This window comes from Schistocerca piceifrons, chromosome 3 (genome assembly GCF_021461385.2).
Source record: "Schistocerca piceifrons isolate TAMUIC-IGC-003096 chromosome 3, iqSchPice1.1, whole genome shotgun sequence".
NCBI lineage: Eukaryota > Metazoa > Arthropoda > Insecta > Orthoptera > Acrididae > Schistocerca > Schistocerca piceifrons.
In genome coordinates this window covers 144216895-144244009 of record NC_060140.1, presented here as the reverse complement: position 1 = coordinate 144244009, position 27115 = coordinate 144216895, and the positions used below count along the sequence as shown (strand labels likewise).

General features: G+C 41.3%; 1 protein-coding gene across 5 annotated transcripts in view; it reads right to left on the bottom strand.

Annotated features, from left to right (window-relative positions):
• The window catches only part of LOC124788064 (bromodomain-containing protein 8), a 264061-nt gene that overhangs the window by 103412 nt on the left and 133534 nt on the right, over positions 1-27115 (bottom strand). For 4 of the 5 annotated variants that reach the window (XM_047255155.1, XM_047255154.1, XM_047255158.1 and 1 more), the window contains one exon: positions 24418-24510. The exons of the other annotated variant lie outside the window; for it this stretch is intronic. In XM_047255155.1, coding sequence (XP_047111111.1) covers positions 24418-24510 — 93 coding nt within the window. The remainder of the gene's footprint in view (positions 1-24417; positions 24511-27115) is intronic. 5 annotated transcript variants of the gene reach the window in all.

Genomic DNA, 27115 nt, shown 5'->3' with positions numbered 1-27115 from the left:
GATGTGTTGCACAAGCATTTTTCAAACAAATGAATGATGATGTCATTATAAAAAGTTTATTTTCGTAACTAATTAGATAACCTACTGTTTGAATGTATGCTTTATTTATGCACATGTATTATGAGAATGATTGACACAGTATCTGCAAGTCAGAACGATGAGAAAGAACAAAGCACGTTCGCGGGCGGTACCCGCTGATGAAGTTTATTCCATGTCGTCGGTCCCTACTTTGGAGAAATAGTGTGTGCCAAAGAGGAGGACTGGTCATAACTGTGCCTATGACATCAAAGGCAAGAGAAAACTTGTTACATGGATACTCCAATTGGAATCTGTTAATTAAGACAGATTGTTTCTGGATTTTGTCCTTATCAATGTTTTTGTGACATTCTGAATAATGACACAACTTTGAAAACTTTATAATGCATAGTTATTGTCAACACAGAGTACAAGTCATGATGTTAATGAGGAGCCTTGCATTTATTTTGAGAGTTGGATGTTGGACTTACAGTCTGAACTTCCAGCACTAACTGCAGCATTTCAAGAAAAGAAGTTCGGTGAGGAGATGTTGGTGAGAGTGCTGAAATAGAAAAGTGAGCAAGCTTGAATAATAGGTAGTCTTAGCTCCCAATCAGACTACTTTGCCAACTGACAGCTTGGTAAAGAACCAGTGGAAGGTCGCTACCTACATTGTGCTGGTTAGACACTCAATGCCGAAACTGCAGTTTGACAGGTAGACTGGGTTGGAGTGGGGTTGTATCAGGTCAGGTGGGTGGATGGATGGAGAAAAAGGTGGGAGATAGGAAGAGTAGTTGGGGGAGCACTTGTGCTAGCTAGGAATGTGGAAGAGACGGGTGGCAGAAGTATGGGCTAGGCATCCGACACATGCTTACTACAGCTAGAGAGGTGCGGCGCACAAAGAACAATACATGGAGGTATGAATTGGGAGGGGTGACAGGACATAGAAAGGGGAAACTGTTTGGTAGAGGATGCAAGGAAAGTAGGTTAGATGGTTGGATGATTTGATGGAGGGGACCAAACAGTGAGGTCATCAGTTCTATCAGATTATGGAAGGATGGGGAAGGAAGTCGGCCATGCCCTTTCAAAGGAACCATCCTGGCATTTGCCTTAAGCAATTTAGGGAAATACCAGAAAGCCTAAATCAGTGGGTTAGTGGTGACTGATACGGGTGTATGTTGAAGGGATAACTTCCATCTATGTAGTTCAGAAAGGAGGAAAGATCCAGATGGTATGGATCGTGCAGCACGATTGAAATCAAGCATTTTATGTTCAGCTGAATGTTATGCCACAGGTTGGTCCATTTTGTTCTTGACCATAGTTTGGTGATGGCCAGTCATCTTTGGTGGACAGTTAGTTCGTAGTCATACCAATCCAAAAAGCTGTGCCATGATTGTAGCAAAGTTGGTAAATGACATGGCTGGTCTCACAGGATAAGCCTGTGGCAAGACTGGAACAGCCAGTGCTGGGTGGGTGTATTGGGCAGGCCTGGCACCTTGGCCTTTCACAGGGGGTCATATCCCTGCGGCAAACAGTTCGGATTGGGGGTGGCATAAGAGTGTGGGTGATGGAATAACTCTTGGGGGGTGGGGGGGAGATTGTGGGTATGTTAGGATGTGACAAAGGAAATCTGTTAGTGGACTAGATTTGGGGGGGGGGGGGGGGGGCAGTGCCTGTCTGTGAATGCCTTCTTGAGACCTTCAGTACATTCATCACACTGCAGATATACTATCCACAAGTGGCCAGGCTCTAAGCAAGCAATTTTTTTGGTGTGAAAGGGAAGACAGCTGTCAAAAAAAGACAGCTGTCAAAATGCAAGTACTGTTGGTGGTTAGCAGGTTTAATATGGAATGAGGTGCAGGTGGAGCCATCGGAAAAGTGTAAGTCAACTTCAAAGAAGGTGATACGTTGGATTGAGGGGGACTGGGCGAAGTGGATGCAAGAGGTGTCGATATTGTGGAGAAGTGAGGATAGGGTTTCTTGGCCCCGTATGTGAATATATCATCAATAAACTTGAACCAGACAAGGTGTTTAGGAAGGCTAAGAAGATTTTCTCTAGATAGCCCACAGACATGTTACCATAAGAGCGTGCAATGTGGATGCCATGGCTGTGCTGGGGATCTGTTTGTATACTTTCCACTCAAAGGAAATGTAGGTGTGTATCAGGATATAATTAGGCAGCTGTATAAGGAAAGAGTTAGAGGGTTTGGATTCAGAAGACTAATCAATCAGGCAGTTTTCAATAGCGGCAAGATGATTGATGATTGGCATGATGGATGTAAGGTGTAAAGTGGGATCCAGAAGGTAAAGGGATGGTGGAGGGCCAGTGAAAGAAGTGGTTAGTATCTTTGATGTAAGAGGCTGGGCTTCATGCAATTGTTTGGCAGTGTTTGTCAACAAGAGCAGAAATTCTTTCAGTGGAAGCACAATAAAAAGCTACAATGTGGCATCCAGATTGTTGTGTTTGTGGGTTTTGGGGAGCACTTCAGAAGGTAGGTATGTGGAGTGTTGTTGGGGTGAGGAGGAAGATGGACCCACAGGAGAGATTCTGAGATGGGCCTACGAATTTCAGCAGGGATTGAAGATTATGTTGGACTTCTGGGATGGAATTTCTATGGAAGAACTTGTAGGTGGAGGAGTCTGATAGTTAGCAGATCAGGGTCTATTCTGAGGCTGTCCTTTCTTCTGTTGAGAGTTTAGTGTTCTTGGGAAGGAACCTGGGGAAGAATGATAAGGCCAATTTGGAAGTAAGGAATTCCTGGAAGGGGACCAGGGGGTGGTTAGGTGGGAAAGGGAAGGGTCACAATTGAATGGTGGTATGAAGAGGGAGAGGCTAGCTTCAATGTTGCATTTAGGTTGACTTTGGTTACATGAATCAGTAAAATATAAGTATTTACACTCTATGGATTAGGAGGAGGAATAGGTGTTTGATGAGCCCAACGTAGTGAAACCTGGGTGTGGGGCTGAAGGTGAAGCCTTTGGATAGGACAGACACTTCCATAAGATTGAAGCTTATTGTTGAAAAGGTTAAGAACACTGTTTTGGGCTTGCTTGAGTTCTGGATTTCACTGAGTATTGGGAGGGAGTTTTTGAGGATGTGGGAAATGGGAAACATCAGCCAGGCAGGGTCTGTGTGTTACGAGCAATTGACGCTGGGGGATGGGTAGGTGTTGACGTGTAAGGGTGACTGAAGGCTGGAGTAGGATGTGAACACACCGGCTAATTTATCGAGGTGCTGTTTGGAGTAATTTTACTGTTGTTGAACTGCACAGGTTTCTACTTCACACCAAAAAAAATCACTCCCACACAGCCTGGCCACCCATGGACGGTGTATGTGCAGTGACGAGAATTGCCTTCCCAGTATGCTGTAGGACTCAGGAGGGCCTTCACAGCAGGCACTATCCACCAAATCCGGTTCAAAAACAGACTATGCAGATCATATCTTCAAACATGCCTAATCTTACCACCACCCCCAAGAATCAGCTACAAAGGAGTACCTCCCTCATCATCCAATATCACCATGCACTCAAGCAACTGAACAATAGCCTTCAACAGTTTGTGATTTAATTTATGCCCAGAAATAAGTGACAACCTCCCAAGATCCTTCCCACCATTCCTAAAGTGGTATTCCAGTGCCCATGCAACCTACAAAACATTCTGGGCCATCTCAATGCCACTCTCACTCCCAACCTCTTGCCACAGGTGTCATATCACTAAGGAAGACAACAGTACAAGGCCTGCTTGATTTACCCACCCAGCACTTCCTACTCAACCTGTAGTACCTGAATCCTTTCCTACAGCACCAGCTTTTCTGTACTAAGTAGATGAAAGTTATCCTTGCAATATATTCTTTGCTCCTATAACCGTCCCAACCCACACCTCCGCATCTTTTTCATGGTGCACCACAAGTCATTGGCTGCGGTATCCACATATCATGTGCGTAACCCATGCAACTGCCACCCCTCCCTCCCGCATTCCTAGCCAACACTCGTGATACCTCCCTCCGAGCCACTAGCTATCATCCCCAATGCCTCTTCCTACTTCCCACATGTGTCACATTTATGTATGTCTGTTGGCAGAACTACACATTTTGTCCCAGTAGGGAAGAGGACGGCAGCAATTCTCTCATAATTTATTAGTTCGTTTAGTTTTATTTTCCTCTGATATTATTATAACAACTGGTTTGTTGGTTGGCAGTACACTTGTGCACAAAATTTAATGACAAAAGTAACTCTTGCATGGTGTGTCACTGCCACGTAAAATAGCTAGATGAAAGTTGGACCATACACAGACTGAACTGCTATGATATAGTATAGATGGTAACTGAAAGAAATACATAATAAAACAAACAGAAATTATAATTTATTTAAAGATAAAAACTACACTGAAGTCACCGTGATTAATAGGATGTGTGATCACGACTGATAGCAATGCATGCTCTGCAACAAGCTCCCATGTTTGCCACAAGGTTGGTAAGGAGTTCTTATGGAAGGGCATTCCATTTCTCCACCAGCATGGCTGACAACTGCTGCATGGGTATAGACGTGCTGCAATACATCTCCCCTCTGCATCCCACTGTGCTCAATGGGATTTAAATTGGGGGAATGGGCAGGCCAGTCCACTTACTGAATATTCCCTCGTTCCAAGAGCTCCTCCACCTGCGCTGCTTGTGCGGATGCACATTGTCATCCATGAAAATGAAGTCAGGGCTGAATCTACCCCTCAAAAGACACACACATGGGGAAGGAGTACAGAGTCACAATAACGCTGACTGATGAGTGTACTCTGTTCAAAGATTTGGAGGTCCACGCACCCATGCAACATCATGCCTCCACACACCTTTACACCTGGACCACTAAAGTGATGCTGTTTGACAATGCTCCTGGGTACATTAGGGTACATTAAGGAGTCACACCACTTGCCATATGCGAGTACATCCAACACTGTCAAAAATGACCACTCTGGTCATCAAGGTATTACGATGTAGGGGACGCATAATGTTGTGTGGGAATACTGACCTCAAAATCTTTGAATATGGTACACTCATGTTTCAATATTATTCTGACACTGTATACCTTCCCCAAGTACATCTTTTCATGAGTACACTTGTACCCTACTTCATTATTACAGCTAACAATGCGTGACCACATCAAGCAGTGCAGGTGGAGCAGCTCTTGGAATAAGAGGATATCATCTTTAAGTTTTGCACACCAGTAAAACATGTGATGGGAGGTAAGTATCAACTTATTAACCACCAACTACAAACAGTACATATTTAAACAGACAGGATAATCTCTAGCTTTCTGTAATTGTTGGAGAGTGGGTGGGCAAGGGAAGGAAGGTGAGGACCTTTTATACGATATGTCCCAATAAGACAAGAACAGAAAACCTATGTAGGAAAAAGAGATGACACGTCATCTGATAAGTTCACTCAAGAAAATAATTAGCCTTATAACAACCCTCTGTAATCATTATATAAGAAGATAATTTAGTTTATTTATATGAAATGTAAACAGCATTCAGTGACAATCTTTTTGATTGCCCGCTTTTCAATATAAACTCTGCTTTAATAATTTTGCCCATTTCTGAAAAAGGACATGTATTTCCTTGTGATGTAAATTATTTCCTTTTCCCCTGGCATTGCTACATAGAATTTTGTGAAATCTTTGTACTTCCAAACTAGCAAATGTGATGAGGTTTCTTTAAATTTTTAAATATAAGTTTGATTGTTGGTATTACATCTACATGAATACTCTGCAACAACCTTACAGCACATAGCGGAGGATACCTATACCACTATTATTGGTCATTTCCTTTCCTGTTCCCCTCACAAATAGCCCAAGGGGAAAAACAACTGTCTATATGCCTGTTTATGAGCCCTAATTTCTCTCATCTTCATGGTCCTTATGCACAATGTATATTGCAGGCATCAAATCATTCTGTAGTCAGCTTCAATTGCCAGTTCTCTAAATTTTTTCAATAGTGTTCCTCGAAAAGTACAGCCCTGTCCTCCAGAAATTCCCTCTTCAGTTCCCTGAGCATCTCCATAACACTTGCATCTTGTTCAAAGCTATCAGTAGGTCTGACCTGTACAGTGGATGTGGTAAGATTTCTAATACAATTTTTATTTATTTATTTATTTCAACTAAGATTTGTGAACAGTCTCGATACAAGTCAACACGTGTGAAAGCAATACTATATTTTAACATGTGCATCATGGAAGAAAATGTGTTGTGCAGAAAAAAAGGGGCTTATGGTGACAAACACACTAATTTAGTACCAGTATTAATTATCCATACCAGATGAAGAAAAATTTGCACACACCGACTTCACAGCATGATTCCTCACATACTAGCAAACCAAAAATGTCTCTCATAAAATTTCATCCTCCAGATATTTCTGGCAGCAAACGGATGTTACAGATAGACAATTTGGCAGTCACACATGTGGTAACTACCTCTGTTAACATATAGAAGTAGTGCTGTGCAGATAGTGCAGTGAATGGCATTTTGGATTAGCATGCAGAAGGCCACAGGTTTGATTCTGGGTCAAGGCGTATTTTTTTTCTTTTTTTTTTCCTTTGCCAATTTCATTCTGCCACACAATAGTGTAATATGCACCATTTCTTAAGCCACACATAGTACATTGTTTTGTAATGGTGAACATAACAGAAACATAGTCGCACAGGTCAGAAATAGTTGATGCATATGACTGTCATGGGAAAGAATAACTATCAATTTCGAGATGCTAAAGATGATTGCACAGTTAAATTACTTAACACCTACAATTCATTTATACTATGTGCAGTACATTCGCTCAGATGTAACACGTTACCAACCAGTGACAATAACGATTTCCATATTACTGACCACATGACGTTTACAAAAGAATATGTTGCTCTCAGAGCACATGCTCAAAGCAACACCCCCTGCACATCCAACACTGCATGACCTGCTAGATCACACACCTCTGGACTCTTCGCAACATGGCTGCATCCACAGATAGAAGAGCAGCATTAAAATGTGCTACCTATTCTTCCACATGTGTCAGTGGAGTAGAATACATGTGCTCCTTCAAGTGTCCCTACAGCAAGAAATCAACGGGATTTAGGTCAGGTGAATGTAGAGGCCATACAACTGGACCTTCCCATCTAAGTCATTTCCCTGGAAATGTTCTGCCTAAATAACGGCCCACATTAATTCCAAAGTGTAGAGGTGCACCATTTCATAAGAACCTCTGATGAACATGTGGTGGAATATCTTCCAGTGCATCTGGCAAATGGTTTGAGAGAAATGTGTGATACCTTCATGCAGTCAATTGGTCAGACAAGAAGTAGAGACCCTAACTCCAGCTTTCCAATATTCTGGCCCAGACACTGATGCCAAAATGAACTTGATTTCCAGGATCACGAGTGACTTGTGAGTTTATGTCACACCAATGATGGGCTTTGTGCCTATTGAAGACAGCCTCATGAGTGAACGCTGCTTCATCCGATCATATTACAGTGAGTATGAAGTCGTCATTGACTATCTGTTGTTGAAACTATTCACAGAATTGCATCCACAAACAGTGGTCCTCACAATGCAGGTGTTATGTTAAAGAATAATGATAGGTGTGCAACCCATGCATGAGCAGCATGTCAATGACCATACATTGTGAGACATGCAGCTACCTTGTTATGCTACATGTACTTCGCTAACATTCTTGGTGTATGATCTCCAGAACAGCTTCCTCAGTAACTGGAGTAAGGTGAGTTCGTGGACGATCTCTGTCATGCGATAGTTAAAGGAAAGAATCTGCCTCCTCAGAGTGAAGCTCCAGACAACAAAACAAATTATCTGGTCATCAGATGCACCAAAGACTGGAAGTATATTCACATATATATAGGTTGTGTATGCCATACATCTGCCACATTGTTTTAGAATAACCAAAGAAGAAAATATGATGTGTATAAGAATATACATGGTGTTTACGACAGGTACGTTACTCTGCTAGTTTTTAGTACCTGTACAGTGAATAGCGCATTCAGTATAAATGCGCCTTCAGTCGCAGCGGGCTGTTCCATCTAACGCGTATCATCTCTTTCACAGCTTTTGTTTGTTTCCAATTGCGAAAGGTTTGTTTGAAAATTACTATTTCCATAATGATAATGGACATGGTGATTCCAAATTTCCTTCAATAATAATAATAATAATAATAAAATAATAATAATAACAACAACAACAATTATAACAACAACAACAACAACAGTAATGCATGGAGACTTAATGGACAGCATGCTTTTATCGGACTCAATGTTGAGACGCATAATTAGTTGTCCCATGGTGCTAATACGTAGAAATGGTAACCAAGTTTGGAAATTATTTGCAAAGCGCATTGCTAATGCTACTGGTGATGTGAGGCCCTAATGAAATTAAATGGATCTGATGGTGGTGGTTGTTGTTGTTGTTGTGGTCTTCAGTCCTGAGACTGGTTTGATGCAGCTCTCTATGCTACTCTATCCTGCGCAAGCTTCTTCATCTACCAGTACCTACTGCAACCTACATCCTTCTGAATCTGCTTAGTGTATTCATCTCTTGGTCTCCCTCTACGATTTTTACCCTCCATGCTGCCCTCCAATGCTAAATTTGTGATCCCTTGATGCCTCAAAACATGTCCTACCAGCCGATCCCTTCTTCTAGTCAAGTTGTGCCACAAACTTCTCTTCTCCCCAATCCTATTCAATACCTCCTCATTAGTTACATGATCTACCCACCTTATCTTCAACATTCTTCTGTAGCACCACACGACTTCCTGACACTTAAATCGATACTCGATGTTAACAAATTTCTCTTCTTCAGAAACGATTTCCTTGCCATTGCCAGTCTACATTTTATATCCTCTCTACTTCGACCATCATCAGTTATTTTACTCCCTAAATAGCAAAATTCCTTTACTACTTTAAGTGTCTCATTTCCTAATCTAATTCCCTCAGCATCACCCGATTTAATTTGACTACATTCCATTATCCTTGTTTTGCTTTTGTTGATGTTCATGTTATATACTCATTTCAAGACACTGTCCATTCCATTCAACTGCCCTTCCAAGTCCTGTGCTGTCTCTGACAGAATTACAATGTCATCGGCGAACCTCAAAGTTTTTACTTCTTCTCCATGAATTTTAATACCTACTCCGAATTTTTCTTTTGTTTCCTTTACTGCTTGCTCAATATACAGATTGAATAACATCGGGGACAGGCTACAACCCTGTCTCACTCCTTTCCCAACCACTGCTTCCCTTTCATGCCCCTCGACTCTTATCACTGCCATCTGGTTTCTGTACAAATTGTAAATAGCCTTTCGCTCCCTGTATTTTACCCCTGCCACCTTCAGAATTTGAAAGAGAGTATTCCAGTTAATGCTGTCAAAAGCTTTCTCTAAGTCTACAAATGCTAGAAACGTAGGTTTGCCTTTTCTTAATCTTTCTTCTAAGATAAGTCGTAAGGTTAGTATTGCCTCACGTGTTCCAACATTTCTACGGAATGGTGGCAAGAATAATAATTGATACTAATCGATGGGACCATAGAGAGAACGTACACAGGTGCAGTGGTGCGAAACAGTTCGCATCCATGACATGCGATAGGTTTCTTTAAAAGCTGACCAATCAAAACAACTGTACTTCCATTTCTGTGTCCGTAGCACAGAAGTGCAAATGTTTTGTAGACAACCCACTGTAATAGCTGTACGATCATTAAGATGCCAGATACCGTACCACGCAGACTACATTTAGCAAACAAAAACAAATACGTCTTGACCCAGAATCAAATCCTTGATGTCCAGCATGCTAACTCAAAACGCTATCCACTGCACCAACTGCACAACACTACTTCTCCACACTGACAGAGATAGTTACCATATGTGTGATTACAGTGTTGCCAGATTTGCAATCTTTAACATCCATTTACTGCTGGAAATATGTGCAGTACAAAATTTTGTGACAGACGTTTTTGTAATGCTAGTATGTGAAGATTCATGCTACAAAGTCCGAGTGTGCGAATTTTTCGTCATCCTGTATATACGGGAACTATGGGTGCCATGGTATTTTGTAGCATAGTAATAACTCATTTCAAAAACTATTATCTTAAGGAATTAACCTGGGTGAGAACACAAATTGGTCCTAAAATGCAGAATACAGTTAATAACACCCTTGTTGGTATTCCTCCAGTCCACTATATTAGGTTTCAGTCTCTCCTTCCTTTTCCAACAAACTTTCGGTACAGCCAATCTCATTAAATAATTCCTTCAGGGGTACTAGGATAACTGTTTCAAGTGAGAACATCAATTGTTAAGGTGTCATGAATTATAATTTATTAAAACACTCAGTAAACATTAACACTTTTCCTCAGAATAGCAAAACAGCTAGTTGAATTTCATTTCTTAGTTCTTTTAACAGTTTCACTCCCTCTTCCATTGTATTGGGCAACCTCCACTGGCTCTCTGGGACAAAGGTTCATTCCCCAGTTTCTGGCCTGACCATTGCAGATGACGTAATTGTGGGCACACAGGCCAGTATTTTGAGGCAATTTCAAGCTCCGCCCACTATCACACCATCTTCCTCCCTCTGAAATGAGTGGAGGAGTCTCTGGTAATATACTTCTCCTCTCAGAACCACGAATGTTACAATGCCACCTTTTCTAAGAGGGAGCTAGATCATGCTCTCACTTCATCCCGATCTTCCACCCCAAGGCCAGATGATGATCAAGGCCAGATGATGATCAAGGCCAGATGATGATCAAGGCCAGATGATGATCAAGGCCAGATGATGATCAAGGCCAGATGATGATCAAGGCCAGATGATGATCAAGGCCAGATGATGATCAAGGCCAGATGATGATCAAGGCCAGATGATGATCAAGGCCAGATGATGATCAAGGCCAGATGATGATCAAGGCCAGATGATGATCAAGGCCAGATGATGATCAAGGCCAGATGATGATCAAGGCCAGATGATGATCAAGGCCAGATGATGATCAAGGCCAGATGATGATCAAGGCCAGATGATGATCAAGGCCAGATGATGATCAAGGCCAGATGATGATCAAGGCCAGATGATGATCAAGGCCAGATGATGATCAAGGCCAGATGATGATCAAGGCCAGATGATGATCAAGGCCAGATGATGATCAAGGCCAGATGATGATCAAGGCCAGATGATGATCAAGGCCAGATGATGATCAAGGCCAGATGATGATCAAGGCCAGATGATGATCAAGGCCAGATGATGATCAAGGCCAGATGATGATCAAGGCCAGATGATGATCAAGGCCAGATGATGATCAAGGCCAGATGATGATCAAGGCCAGATGATGATCAAGGCCAGATGATGATCAAGGCCAGATGATGATCAAGGCCAGATGATGATCAAGGCCAGATGATGATCAAGGCCAGATGATGATCAAGGCCAGATGATGATCAAGGCCAGATGATGATCAAGGCCAGATGATGATCAAGGCCAGATGATGATCAAGGCCAGATGATGATCAAGGCCAGATGATGATCAAGGCCAGATGATGATCAAGGCCAGATGATGATCAAGGCCAGATGATGATCAAGGCCAGATGATGATCAAGGCCAGATGATGATCAAGGCCAGATGATGATCAAGGCCAGATGCTGCTGCACCTTTCTCTTGCAGGTACACACTTTCTTGCACTTACTTCTTCACACGTACAAGTGCATTTGGACAGATGGCATGTTTCCCGGACACTGGCATGAAGCCACTGTCATACCCATACTTAGCCCGGTAAGGACAAACACCTCCCTTCTAGCTACTGCCCCATTCCTCTCACCAGCTATGGCTGCAAGGAGATGGAACTATCTTTCATGGATAGTTGGTATGGTGGCTCAAATCTTATAATTTAATTACCATTGCATGATGTGGATTTCGAGCATGTCATTCTGCAGTTGACCATCTCGTCCCTTTGTCAACCCATGTCATGAATGGTTTTCAGCAGAAATACCGGACTTTGGCTATGTTTTTTGATTTAGAGAAAGCATTTAACATGTTCTGTACGACTGGTATCCTATGTACTCTATACCTATGGGTCTTCCCAGGCCACTTACCCCATTTCTTTTAGGAATTTTTAAAACACCACATTTTCAAAGTATGTGGGGGTTCAGCCTTGTAAAACATCATCATACAGGAGAACAGAATGCTTCAAGGTTCCATCCTGAACATTATCCTCTTTGCTACATCCATTAATCCTACTATGGCCTTCTCCCAGCAGGCATCTCCGGTTCCTTTTTTGTCAATGACTTTGCAATCTATGGCAGTTCTCCACGGGCTTGTCTCCTTGAGCGCCATCTTCAGCAATACCTCGATTGTCTTTACTCATGTAGCATCAAAAATGGCTTTTGCTTTTCCACTGACAAAACTATTTGAGTGAATTTCTGGTGGTGCAATAGGTTTCTTCCACTGTCTTTACATCTTGGGCCTGTTCTCTCTAGTCGCTGAAACTAAGAAATTCCTGGGGCTGATGCGTTTTAGAAAACTTTCATGGTCCTCCTACATGTCTTACCTGGCCGCCCACTGTACTCGGTTCCTCAATGTCCTATGTGTCATAAGTGGTAATTCCTGGGGAGTGGATCGGAGCACCTTCCACTGTCTGTACCAAACCCTTGTCCATTCTAAACTAGATACGAGTGTTCTGTTTATTCATCTGCACATCTTTCCATCTTATGCCATCTAGACACAATCTATCATTGTGGAATCTGTTTGGCCATTGGCACCTTTTACACTAACCCACTTGTGAGTCTCTACCACTGTCACACTGACGAAGTTCTCCTCACTGGATACACATGCTGTTTGTCTGTCATGCCCGACTACCCATCCTACGCCTCCTTTTTCAACAACTCCCTTCACTGCCAGTATGGGGCACGTCCTCCTCCTCTGTTACCTCCCAGAGTTTGCTCTCGGCTATTGCTCCGGTACCTCAACTTCTTGCTACCTGCCATGTTCCCAAAGGGTGTGAATCCTTCACCACCTTGACTTCATGTGGTGGCCCACATTCACCTTTGACTTCATTGGTTTCCTGAACACACTACTCCAGCTTCGATCTATCGTTGTAGGTTTTTTGACCTTAACAGGCAACTTAGCAATAGCACCTTCATGTACACTGATGGCTCTTAACAGTGACAGTGGTGTCAAATGTGCCTTCATCATTGTCACTGACCATTTTTGGTATCGGCCTAAAGAACACTGCTCAATATTTACAGCAGAGCTCTTTGCCCTGTATCGGGCAATGATAGTACACGCAGTGACACAGGCTTTTCAATTGTGTCACCTCCTCTGAAACTCTCCCTGACCTTCAGAGCCTGTGTGTGCTGTACACAGTCCATGCCTTAGTGCAAAAGGTCCAAGAAAGCTTCCACTTGCTTGCTCTTGAGGGACCCGCTGTGGATGTGGGCTCCTGGTCACACCGATCTGACAGAAAATGAGGTTGCTGACTCTGCTGCCAAGGCTGCAGTCCCCCTACCTTGGCCTGCTAGCTCTTCCATTCCTTCCGATGATCTCCAATTCCCGTCTGCCAGCAGGTGGTGTCATTTTGGCATCACCACTGGTCTTCTCTCCCTGAGAAGAAGCTTTGGGAAATTAAAACTCTCCCTGGAGCTTGGCCGACCTCCTCTCAGCCCTTGCGCCATGAGGGAATCATTTTAACTATGTTGCATATTGGGCTCTGTTGATTTAGCTATTGGCATTGGTTATGTGGTGTGCTCACTGTCGTCAATCTGTGATGGTTCACTGTTTCCTGACCAAATGCACTTTCTTTAAACACTTCCCTTGTAGTGTATGTTTGCTGTCTGAGTTATCGGCCGTTTTAACGAATGACGCACAGGTTACTGACCGTTTTTTACTTTTTATCAGTCATAGCAATATGGCGAAGGACATTTGATGTTTAGTTTGGGAGATCTGCTATCTCTATAGCATCTTTTGTGGACCTTTTTCCAAGAGGAAGTCCTTGTTCTTAGCTCTCTTTCCTTCCATGGATTGGGCTTAACGTGTAGTGGCTTTTAAATTTTTTCTCGTATTAGTGTTCTAAGGTTATGACATAAGTGGTTATGACAATTTGCCTTTGTGCCCTTAAAAAAATTCAGAAATTCTCAGGTAACTGCACAACTATAAAAATAGTTACACACAACCAAGAAAGAAATAGAAAGTGTTAAGAATTTGGAATTACAGATAGATGACAATCGTAATTATGAAGCCCAGCTTCTAGAATTAATGAAGTGTCATAGTTTAGCAACATTTGCTGTACAAATGATTACTGATATGTTGTTGTTGTTGTTGTTGTTGTTGTTGTTGTCTTCAGTCCTGAGACTGGTTTGATGCAGTTTATTCTCCATATTTCCACTGACTAATGAGTTATGCTGCTGTTGTGGTCTTCAGTCGAAGACTGGTTTAGTGCAGTTCTCTATTCTGCCCTATCCCGGGAAAGGCTTATCATCTCTGAATAACTACTGCAACCTCAACCTACACCCATTTGAGTGAGCTTACTGTACTCATTCCACGATCTCCCACTGCAATTCCTGACCCCCCCCCCCCCTCCCCCCAAAACTGGTGATTTCTTCATGCCTCAGGATGTGCCCTACCCCTTCTTTTAGTTAAGTTGAACCATTAATTTATTACATTTTCCCATTTGGTTCAGAAACACATGATAAGTTATTCTATCTACCTGCCCAAGCTTCGATATTCTTCTGTGGCAACACATTTCAAAAGCTCCTGCTCTATTCTTCTCTGAACTGTTTATCACCTATGTTTCACTTCTGTACAAGTCTATACTCCAGACAAACATCTTTGGAAAAGACTTACCAACAATTAAATTAGTGAAACTTCCTGGCAGATTAAAACTGTGCCGGGCCGAGACTCGAACTTTAACTCTGATGTTAATAAATTTCCCTTCTTCAGAAATGCTTCTTGTGTTATTGCCATTCTGCATTTTATAATCCTCTCTACTTCAACCATCAGTTGTTTTGCTGTCCAAACAGTCTCTCATTCCCTACTCCAATTCCTTTTGATCAGTGACAGTCCATTATGTTTGTTTCACTTTTGTTGATGATCATCTTACATCTTCCTTTCAAGGCACTATCTATTCCATTCAACTGCTCTTCCAAGTCCTTTGGTGTCCCTGACAGAATTACACTGTCATCGGCAAACCTCAAAGTTTTTATTTCTTCTCTCTGAACTTTAATTCACTGCCAAAAGTTCTCCTCAGTTTTCTTTATTACTAACTCATGGTAGAGATTGAAAACTAATGGCAACAGGCTACAACCGTGTCTCCCTCCCCTCTAAATCACTGTATCCCTTTCGTGCCCCTCGACTCTTATAACTGCAGCCAAGTTACTGCATAATCTGTAAATAGCTTTTCGCTTTCCGTAGTTTCTCCCTGCTACCTTCATAATTTTAAAGAGGGTATTTCAGTCAACACCGTCAAAATCTTTCTCCAAATATACAAATGTAGGTTTGCCTTTCTTTAACGTATCTTTTACGATAAAACATAGTGGCAGTATTGCCTTACATGTTCCTATATTTCGCCAGAGACACCACTAATCTTTCCCCAGGCTTCTACCAGTTTTAAATTTCTTCTGAAAATAATTCATGTCAGTTTTTTCAGGCATGACTTATTAAACTGATAGTGTGGTACTATTCCACTTGCCTTCTTTGTAACTGAAATTATTACATTCTTCTTACAAATGAGTTACACAATCATTTATTGCGAAAATTCAACTTACAAGGACAGTAATTTTCAAAATGTGTTATAAAAATCCTGCTTTATTCCCATGAAGTAATGAGTGCTGTCAACAAGGGATCTCAGATCGATTCCATATTCCTAGATTTCCAGAAGGCTTTTGATACCGTTTCTCACAAGCGACTATTAATCAAATTGCGTGCATATGGAGTATCGTCTCAACTGTGTCAATGGATTCACGATTTCCTCTCAGAGAGGTCACAGTTCGTAGTGACAGATGGCAAATCATCGAGTAGAACAGAAGTGATATATGGTGTTCCGCAAGGTAGTGTCATAGGGCCTCTGCCGTTCCTGATTTACATAAATGATCTAGGTGACAATCTGAGCAGCCCCTTTAGATTGTTTGCAGATGACACTGTGATTTATCATTTGGTAAAATCATCAGACAATCAATTCAATTACAAAATCATCTAGAGAGAATTTCTGTATGGTGCGAAAAGTGGCAATTGGCACTAAACAAAGAAAAGTGCGAGGTCATCCACATAGGTACTAAAAGAAATCCGATAAATTTTGGGCATACGATAAATTGCACAAATCTAAGGGCTGTCAATTCGATTAAATACCTAGGAATTACAATTACGAGCAACTTAATTAGGAAAGACCACATAGATAATATTGTGGGGAAAGCGAAACAAAGACTGTGCTTTGTTGGTAGAACACTTAGAAGATGCGACAAACCCACTAAAGAGACTGCCTACATTACAACTGCCTGTCCTCTGATGGAATATTGCTGCACAGTATGGGACCCTTACCAGGTATGATTGATGGAGGACATCGAAAAAGTGCAAAGAAGGGCAGCTTGTTTTGTGTTATCGCATAATAGGGGTGAGTGTGTCACTGATATGATATGCGAGTTGGGGCGGCAGTCACTGAAACAAAGGCGGTTATCTTTGCGGCGAGATCTATTTACGAAATTTCAATCGCCAACTTTCTCTTCTGAATGCGTAAATATTTTGTTGAAACCCACCTACGTAGCGAGAAATGATCATCACAATAAAATAAGAGATATCAGAGCTCGAATAGATAGATTTAGGTGTTCCTTTTCCCCACGCGCCATTCGAGAGTGGAATGGTAGAGAAGTAGTATGAAAATGGTTCGATGAACCCTCTGCCAGGCACTTAAGTGTGAATTGCAGAGTAACCATGCAGATGTAGATGTGATTTTTAATGTCGGACACAAAAACTCTTTATTACATTTCTAACTTCAAATAAGCTTTATTTGCAATTTTAACATTCAGAAACATAATATTTCCTAATAATTTGTTATGTTTTAATTTACTGCAATATGCCAGCTCCACATACTGATTCTGATGGGCCATTACCGCTCCAGAGACCAAGCCCAAGCATAACTTGGGCCATAACTTTGTGCTAAAAAGACTGCACTCAAGAACAGGTCAGGCCATGATTTTCTCTGGAAATTTGACTCACTTCACATAAGAATAATGTACATACATCTCACTACCTGTCCCCTGACTGGTTCTGCCTGCTGTTGTCTATTTCTTAACCTATTTCAAAAGAAACACTGGCTAACATAACAGCTGCTGTCACAAATGGCTGGTCAGATACGATCACACTGACGTAATTTCATGTGTGTACTTGTTAGGTTTCGCAGTTCACTGTAGTTCTGCTACAAATACGTCATGTTCATTGAGCGAGCAAGAAATTTTGGAATCTAAAGAGGAAGAAATTGCTCAACAACTCACCTCACACTTTCTTCTTGGAAGGATGATAATACTTTCTTTCATTATTTAAAATTTGTAATCTATCAAAGAAATAAAGCAAATATGAAAAATATATCACGGAGCTTGTCTTTTTTAGCACATATTATTCTTAGAGACACATTAACTACACGTGTGCCAGTAATGCTTTAAATAACGACATAGATGGCCAGTTTCCTAAGCCCAATGTTCTTCTAAGTGTCCGGTTCCGAAGTGTTAAGTACTAACTGTCTAGTGAGTGATTCTCTGCCAACGTCTTTATTCCAATGTGGTACGGAGGTGCACAGCGTTGGTACATCACTCTCCCAGCCACTTCCAGTTTCCCAGCCTTGGAGCTGCTACTTCTCACTCACTTAAATACTCAAATGGCATCATATGACAGTGCCCTTTCATCCAGTCCTTCCAACAAGAAAAAATCTCTTGTAAAATACTGCTGGGTATTGAACACAGGTCCCCTGTATAAAAGTCAGACATGCCGTCCACTCAACTACATAGACAGATATTCACCATAATGGGTATTCAAAATGTTTCCCTCACTGTCCTAACACACATAGGAAGGACGTGGATAGTCCAGTCCACTTTCATCATTTGGTTACCCACTTCCAATGAAAACTTATATTTTTCTCTACATTATGCTATAATATTTACTTGCACATAGCCCATTAATTCCTTAAACAGCTATATTTTTCTGCATTTTGAGAGCTTGTCCCACTTCTTTGCAGTCTTCATCTTCTTTTCAGCATTACTAACAATACATTCAGCAACTACCTCTTGTTTCAATTTTATGGTCTATTTTCTGAATACTCTGTCACCAATGCGGGTCCCTCTCACTCTGGGGTCTCTGTGCCCTGTCCTTACAACATGCCTCTCTCGCCTCCCCGAGAATGGAACTAATATTACATTGGTGCATAAGTTCATAGAGTTTTTGTTTATAATGTTGGTATTCCAGTTGTTATAGGTTTATTTATCAATTGTCATTTTTTATTTTGCTATTTGTGTTTACATACTGTCATTTTGCCATTTGGAGATACCGAGTGGAGCTGTAGACACTGGAAAACGGAGCGCCAAGTGGAGAAATCTGCACATTTGCGACATATTCTTCTGTTTAAGTTCAAAAGAGGGGTGACAACATAGGAGGCAGCCACAAAAATTAGCACTGCGTATGGGGATAATGTTACTGGACAGAGCACAGCAAGAAAATGCTTTCAAGGAGGATTGTTTCGACATTAAAGACTCTACATTTAGGGGTTTCATGAAGATAGTCTAAATGCGTTAATCCACTATGCTCCCCATCAGTGTACTCAAGAACTGTCAAATCTGATGAACTGTAATTATTCCACATCATGCAACATTTGCATGCACTACGGAAGGCTCTAAACTCAGGTACCGCATGCTCTAAGGCAAATTCACAAGCATCTCTGCTTTCTGGTCATCAATTGGCTTGTGAACAACCCCTACCATTCCTATCACGTATTGTCACTAATGATGAGGAATGGCGTTTTTATGCTAACATAAGGAAAAGAAAGGAATGGTTTAATTTCAAACAAAGCAGCAACTCCTCATACAAAGACCTGCATGCATTCAGAAAAGATAATGTTATGCATTTGGTGGAACAGCGACAGAGTGGTGTATTAAGAATTCCTTCCCCAACGTGTAGCCATCACTGCTGACATTTACCAACAACAACTGAATGTCTTGAGACAAAATCCAAGAACAACCAGGAAGATTTCGTGAAGAGAAGCTACTCCAAGATAATGCTCGCCTGCATTCTGCTTGACAGACAGAAACCATTATAGAGGAGCTGGGTTGGGAAGTCATTCCGCACCCATCTTATTCACCAGATCTTGCACCCTCAGACTTTCATCTTTTTTGCTCTCTCTCAAATAACCTTCAAGAGACTTCCTTTCTTGTTGAAAATGCACTCCAAACATGACTCCACGAGTTTGTTGTCTCAAAGCCATGCAGTTTCTACAGTTGTGGAATCAAAGAGTTACCCCAGCATTGGCAAACTGAAGTAAATAGTGAAGAAGAATATATTATTGATGAATAAAATGTCTTATGTATATCTGTTGTGTTTACTAAACTTATGAGAAAATGCTATGAATTTTGCACAAAATAGTTCTGAAAGATAGGACAGTGTTGTCACTTTACCTTTATGATGGTGGTTTCATAAAGTCCAGTAAATTTCCATGAAACAAAATGGAACGTTTTTGTTGCACCTCTGGATTATTCCAAGGATCGTATAAAGAATTTCAACAATGTACAGTGTGTAATACACTATCAATAGCTGTCGATATTGGTCAATGAGTCAACTGTGATTGAAAATGGAGAAAACTGAGTTTCACATTGTTATCAAACAAAAAGTTCGAAGGGCTGGACTGTCGTACAACAGTGTGTATACGCGGACAAGAAAAAAAATTCCCGGATTTTTCCCAGCTTTCCCGGTTAAAATTACACTTTCTCCCGTGTGAAAATACACTTTTCCTCGGAACTGTAAGACTTATGAATCCTTTGAATGGTTATGGTTTTATAGACCGACGTAGAACTTCCCGGATCTTTAAAAAATCAAACCCAGTAAAAAAAACAACACGCTGCATATTTTCGTATTACGAAAGTGTAAATTTAAATTCCACCAAACGCTGCATGTTACTTTCAGAAGCACTGAAATCAGGATTGCAATGCGCTTTTGTAGCCAGTCATAGCTCGTCACATGATCTCACCAACCGATGACAGCAAATCTTCTAGCGAAGGTCATGTGATGTAGTCAGCCAATAGCAATATCACTGTTAAGTAGCGCGTACATACAAATAGGAAAAGTTAATGGTTTAAATTAACACACACAGTGTTACTACAAGAAAAGCAAAACTTTCACATGCAATATTGGTCTCTAAGATTAATAAGCTGCAAGAGAAGCTAAGCTTTCACATGTAATGTTGATTTTTTTTTGCGCGTGTTACACTTTAAGGTACACCACACAAATGTGTCAGTAAAATAATAAATGTCTGATCTTCTGAGCTCAAAATTTTTCTAAATGTAAGTCCTCAAAGACTTCATTTTTAAAGGAGAGTCAAATGCTCTGTGATTTAAGAAATTCATCGTACATTCTCGCACATAATTCATCTTGCATAAAAGAAAATTTACTTTGAAAGTAACACTTTTCAAACAAACATTCGCAATATTTTCCTGTGACCTGTTAGAAATACATTCGTTTCAGTAGTTGCCAGAGAGCGCCAGAAACAGGCGTCACCGCACTGCGCAGCTACAATGATGCAGGAAGCCTGTACCTTCGTAGGTGTAAAACATTAAAAGATCTTACACTATGTCATAAAAGAAACAAGACATCAGAGGATACTCCAAGAACATCGGAATTTCGTGAACCATACTACAATGCATAATTCGGCTTAAAGTGCACATTCGTATGTCCAGATTCGGATGTAAATTTTCTTGAGTACCGGTACTGTATTACCTCATGTTTGGTTTTTTATTATGGCATAATGCCATACGAGCTAGAAGATGAAAACATGCACTTTTTTAAATGCAGCGATCAGTTTAAACTAGCCCATAGTACGGAATTAAACACTTTGTTGCAAATAAATTGACTGCCCCAGCGGAAAAGATTAATAAAAGCCAAATTTCTTTAGCAAACTAACAAAAATAACTTCATTGTTCTGCAAGGCGATCAATGCTTGACCGTCCAAAAGGTGGAGATAAAACCTGAAACTAATAACATATTTTAGCCTTCTGTAATTATGTGAACGTATTTTAGTTCATTTGATAGCTCACGGCCATAGATATCTGTTTTGTTTTCATTTAATGTGAGAGCAATAAATGAAGAGGAAACAGCAAAATCACTAAACGTAAATACGGGTCACCTGGAGACCCCACTACAACTCGGACTGTTCTGTGGATCAGCCCCGGATCTCCAATATTTCCGAACCGGAGCAATATTAGATTGTGGCCCCCAACCACACGTCTGTAGCCAGAAGCGGGAGAAGGTACTTCTCATACGGGACTCAACTGCACATGCACAAGAGCCCGCCCGAACTGCTCAAACAAATCTAAAGTAAACAATTGTGACGTTACACTCATCGGAGACAATTTGTTGTTAGGAAGCATTGCATAATCTTCCCAAAGCCTTTGACACACTTTGCAGTTGGCAAATGCTTGTATGAGCACTGTGTTTTATTGTTGTATACGGCATATTTCTTCTGCAACTTAAGTTTTATTTTCTTTTTTTTTTTCTCTCTCTTGTTCATGTTTTGTTGCTGCAATATTATTCTGCAGAAGCAGGATACAGTAATATCCTTTGTTAGAGTATTGGTTCTTATCCGTCAAAATCAGAAAAATTTAACTGAAAACTAAAACAATGAAAAATTCCTGGAATTCTGAAAAATTCCTGGAATTCCGAAAAATTTCCGGCTTTATCCCGGTTTTCTCCCGGATGAAAAAATTCCTGGGTTTTTGCCGGATCTCCCGGGTCGTATACACCCTGTACAAATATAAACAGAATTAGATGAAGTTCACTCTGATTCTGCACAATCGTTGAAGACTTCTTACTTCTGGATTACTGCACTGAAATGTGGTCGCACAATCATCTAATACAAAGTGCACTCTGACCATCCAATTGAGGTCACCACAAAGGAAACCATTGGCAAAATCCACCATATGGTAATGCAAGACCGCTAAATAAAAATTTGTGCGATTGCATAGACTGTAGGTATCTCAAATGAGTGAGAGCACAATATCCTCCATGCAGAACTGTCTATGAAGAAGCTGTGTGCTTGGTGGGTGCCACGATTGCTCACAGTCAAGTATAAGTACATCCGGCACAACATTTCAAGATATGTGGCATCGTTTAATCACACTCTGCAAGACTTTTTCTGCTGATCTGTGACTGTTTATGAAACCTGGCTCCATCATTACACACCAGCGTCAAAACGGCAATTAAAACAATGGACACAGGTTGGTGTATGTGCACCAAAGAAGGCAAAGACCATTTTGTCCACTGTTAAGGTGATGACCTCTGTTTTCTGGGATTCTACATAACAATCCTTATAGATTGCTTGGAAAAAGGGAGTCGTAACTGGACCCTCTTGGGTGGATGGAGGTTGGGTGGATGATGGAACATGATGTAGGGGGGGCGGGAAATACCTTGGATAGGATGTCCCTCATTTCGGGGCATGATGACAGATGAAGTCCTGATGAAGGATTTGGTTCAGTTATTCCAGTCTGGCATTGTATTGTGTGACGAAGTGGGCACTCTTTTGTAGCTGGTTCTTGGGGGAGGTGAGAGCATTGGGGTGTGTGTGGGAAAATGGCACAGAAATCTGTTTAGGAACTAGGTCTTGGGGTGGTGCCTCTCTGTGAAGGCCTCAATGAGACCCTCAGCACACTGGGCAAGGGAGTTTTTGTTACTGCCGTCATTGGGTGGCCAGGCTGCATGGGTGGGATTTTTTTGTGTGGAAGGAATGACAGCTGTTAAAATGCAGGTACTGTTGGTGGGTTGCATATGGACAGAGGTATGAGGTATGGATGGAGCCATCAGAGAGGAGGATGTCAATGTCCAGGAAGGTTTTACACTGGGCTGCGGAGGACCAGGTGAAGTGGACAGCAGGTATTGAGGTTTTGAAGGAATGGGGATGAGGTGTCTTGGTTGCAAGTCCAGATTATGAAGATATTATCAATGAATCTGAAGCAGGCTAGGGGTTTTGGGAAGCTAGTAAGGTTTCTGCTAACAACCACTGAACAGGATGGCACAGGACGGTGCCATGTGGGTGCCTACAGCTGTGCCACAGACATACTGGCCTTTTGGCTGCATTCACATTAAAAAAGGAAACTACTGCAACGTAAAAAGGTACATGCTTATCGAACAATAGTTATGAGATGTATCCCATATCATGAACATGATTTTGTAGCTAAATAAATTATGTATGTATGTATGTGTGTGTGTGTGTGTGTGTGTGTGTGTGTGTGTGTGTGTGTGTGTAAGAATGGTTTCAGTTAGTATGATAGATCCAACCGAGGGTACTGCTCAAGAGATTAGTAATTATTGCACACTTGTTTCATGTGCCTTTTAATTGTTAAACACAACTTTATGATTAGTGGTATCCTTTACTTCTCCTACTGTTTATCTAGTATTTGTGTAAAAGTTATTCAGGAAAATTATGGAAAACCTGATGTGTTCAGCAAGCCAACATCTTTCTTCCCTCCACTTTCAGTTCCTCTTGATGAAGTTATTATGAGCAGAACAAACAAAATTTGTGTAAGTAAATGAAATATTGTGCAGGGTATAGCTCAAACATCAGATGTAATACAGAAAATGTGAGTTGAGCATATTTCAAGGTCTGGAGATGAGTATGTAATTTCCATACTATTAGACTAATTTATTTACTCACTGTCAGCATGCTGGATAGCAATAGGCAGCAAGTTACGATTTAATGGAATCACGAAATCAACATTGCACGGGAATTTGTTTTTGTTTAAATGGCAACTAGTTTTTGGCTTTAGTCCATTATCACAGCATCCAGATAAGTCCTACCATAACACCACAAGGTGTGTACATTGGCCACATTGCTTGTTTGAGTGGCTAAGTGCAAGTTGCTATTTGAATGCAACAGTCCAGTGCTGCATCCAGTACTGGACTCTTGTATGCAAATAGTCACCTGCACTTAGAAACTCATACCAGCAATGTGGCCAGTGTACACACATTATAGTGTTATGGTACGAATTATGTGGATGGTTTGATAAGGGACTAAAGTCCAAAACCTATCACATTAAAATAAAAACAAACTTCTATGCAATTTTGATGGTTTTCTAATTTAATTTAATTTACTTAGTTATTTCAGTATTTGAAAGAAGAAGCTACAATTGTATTTCTAGCCCTACAACCACACTGTACTTACTGTGACAATTGTTTCAGGTACACCATTTGCTATAGTTTCAGACACTTCTGGAATGACTTCTGTATCAAGAACAGGCTCATCACTAACAATCATCTGTAAAAACAAGATCTACCATGCAGTGTATATTTCAACTGACAGCAGAAACAAAGATAAATGCAGAATTACAGCAGGTAAAAATATGGAGAGTGTGTAACTGTCACAGATATTACTATATGAGTAATGGAATTTTTCAATTTTGTGGGGCTTATACACACTACTTTCAGGATTTTTTTAATCTTGTTGGTACACATGTTCCTGATGTATGTTTGCATTTTCACCCGTTTTGAATATTTAGTTTATTGCTGACAGTTGAAAAGGTTATACATAGTTTCGAGTGCTCGACAAATTTTTATGTTCGAAAAAGATGGATCAAAGAATTTGCATTAAATTTTGCTTTGGGGGAGGGGGGAGGGAGGGAGTCACGTGCAGCACTGCATTCGAAATGTTGACGGCTTATCTACTATGAGTAAGACAGAGTATCCAAGTGGTATAAATATTTCAAAGAGAGTCGAGAGGCGTTGAAAATGATGACTACCCAGGACACCCTAGCAAATCAATTACTGATGACAAATTGGAAGTAGTAAAGAAAACAGTCCTGAAAACTTGCCGAATCATAATCAGAGTGATTGCTGATGACGTCAGCATATCCCCTGGCTCATGACAACCATTTTTTTTTCCTTTTTTTTCCAGCATGAACCATGTAGGTGCAAAGGTTGTTCCAAATTAACCAAAAATAATGATGTGCACACATTGTTCAGGAATTGCTGAATGAAGTTGACAATGATCCAGTATTTCTAAAGAAGCTCCATAACACATAACGAAATATGGATACTTGGGTAAGACATTGAAACCAATGACCAGCCATCCCAATGGAAACTGCCTGAAGAACCAAGACCAAAAGAAATTCGACAAGCTGGATCACATGTGAAGGTTCTTCTCTCTGTTTTCTTCTATTACAATGGGACAGTGCATCATGAGTGATGGTTGTATGGTCAATAAGGAAAACTGGATGTTATGCATCATTTGCATGAAGCTACCTGAAGAAAAGACCAGACTTGTGGCAAAACCACTGATGGAAATTGCATTATGATAATGCTCCCGCTCACACCTCAATGCTTGTTCAAGACTTTTTGGTTAAAAAAAAAAGAACCAATACTATTATGTTGCTTCATCCACAAGACCATAAAGCCATCAGACAATGGGCCAAGTTCTCCAGAAGGAGCAAAGCCATAGTCACAATAAAGGTTCCACTGACTGCAGCTTGCTATGCACTGTCAGCCACTGATCCTGCCACCTACACACTTTCCTGGTCATGTATATAGTAACAGCCTTCAGAGGGACAGAACAACGAGCAGCAGTGAAGTGAACAAATCCCATTGGTAGCTGCACCCAGTGGGAAATTAATTCCTTTTCCTGCCTTTACGAGACAGGAGAGCGTCCAGGATATCCTGTGCCATGGTTGGTTGGTTGGTTAGTTTGGGATATAAAGGGACCAAACTACAGGGTCATCAGTCCCTTCTTCCTCACGCAAACAAGGCTCAAGGCAAAACAAGATCCAAATTTAATTTAGTGAGGTAAAAACGGGTAAAAGGAATGGGAACCACACCGAAAGAAAGGAACAAAGGGGAGGGGGGAAGGGGGGGACATACACCACAAGGAAAGGTAGAGGAAGGTATTAAAACCTTAGAGCAGATGGTCTGGGCTGGCTGACCACAAGAACAAGAGAGGATGAGCCAGCCACTCTGCAACACATGAAAATGTCCAGTCCAAAAAGACACAGCAAGATGAACATACATTGGGAAAAGACGAACAACAAGGCAAACAAAAAGCACAGAAAGAATGACACAGAGTGAGATTGGAGGGAGGGTGGAGACCTCGGAGAGAAGACCAGACGCCCACCCTTAGATGATACGATAAAAACCCCCTCTCACGAATAAAACATAAAATTACAACTGCTGTTGAGGCATTGTCGCCCAACACCATGCGCAGGCTGCTGAGACGGTTAAAAGTCCGGCACAGAGTGGCTAAAATTGGGCAGTCCAACAAGATGTGGGCGACAGCCACAGGGGAGCCACAGTGACACTGAGATGGGTCCTCACGATGGAGAAGGTGAGCATGTGTTAGCCACGTATGGCTGATGTGGAGCCAGCAAAGGACAATAGATTCCTTGCAAGTGGCTCGCATGGATGACCACCACACATTTGTTGTCTTCTTGATAACACGGAGTTTATTTTTGTGTACTGCAGGTGCACCATTCAGTATCCCAGATCGTGAAAAATTTCCGGCAGAAGAACAATCACAAATCGGTCTCCGGCCAGCAAATCTCCAGATCTGTTTTATTGGTAGCCTGTTTGGTCAGGCGGTCAGCAAGTTCACTGTCCGGTATTTTGACATGTCCTGGGGTCCAAATGACAGTAACTGAATGTCCACTGTTCTCCAGTGCATGAAGAGACTCGTGGATGGTCATTACCAAAGGATGTCGAGGGAAGCACTGGTCGAGAGCTTGCAGGCTGCTTAAGGAGTCACTACAGATGACGAAGAACTCACCAGCACAGGAGTGGATATGCTCACGGGCGTGATAAATGGCTACCAACTCTGTAATGACAACACTGCAGCCGTCCGGCAAGAAGCACTGTTCAGTATGTCTAATGTGAGTGTT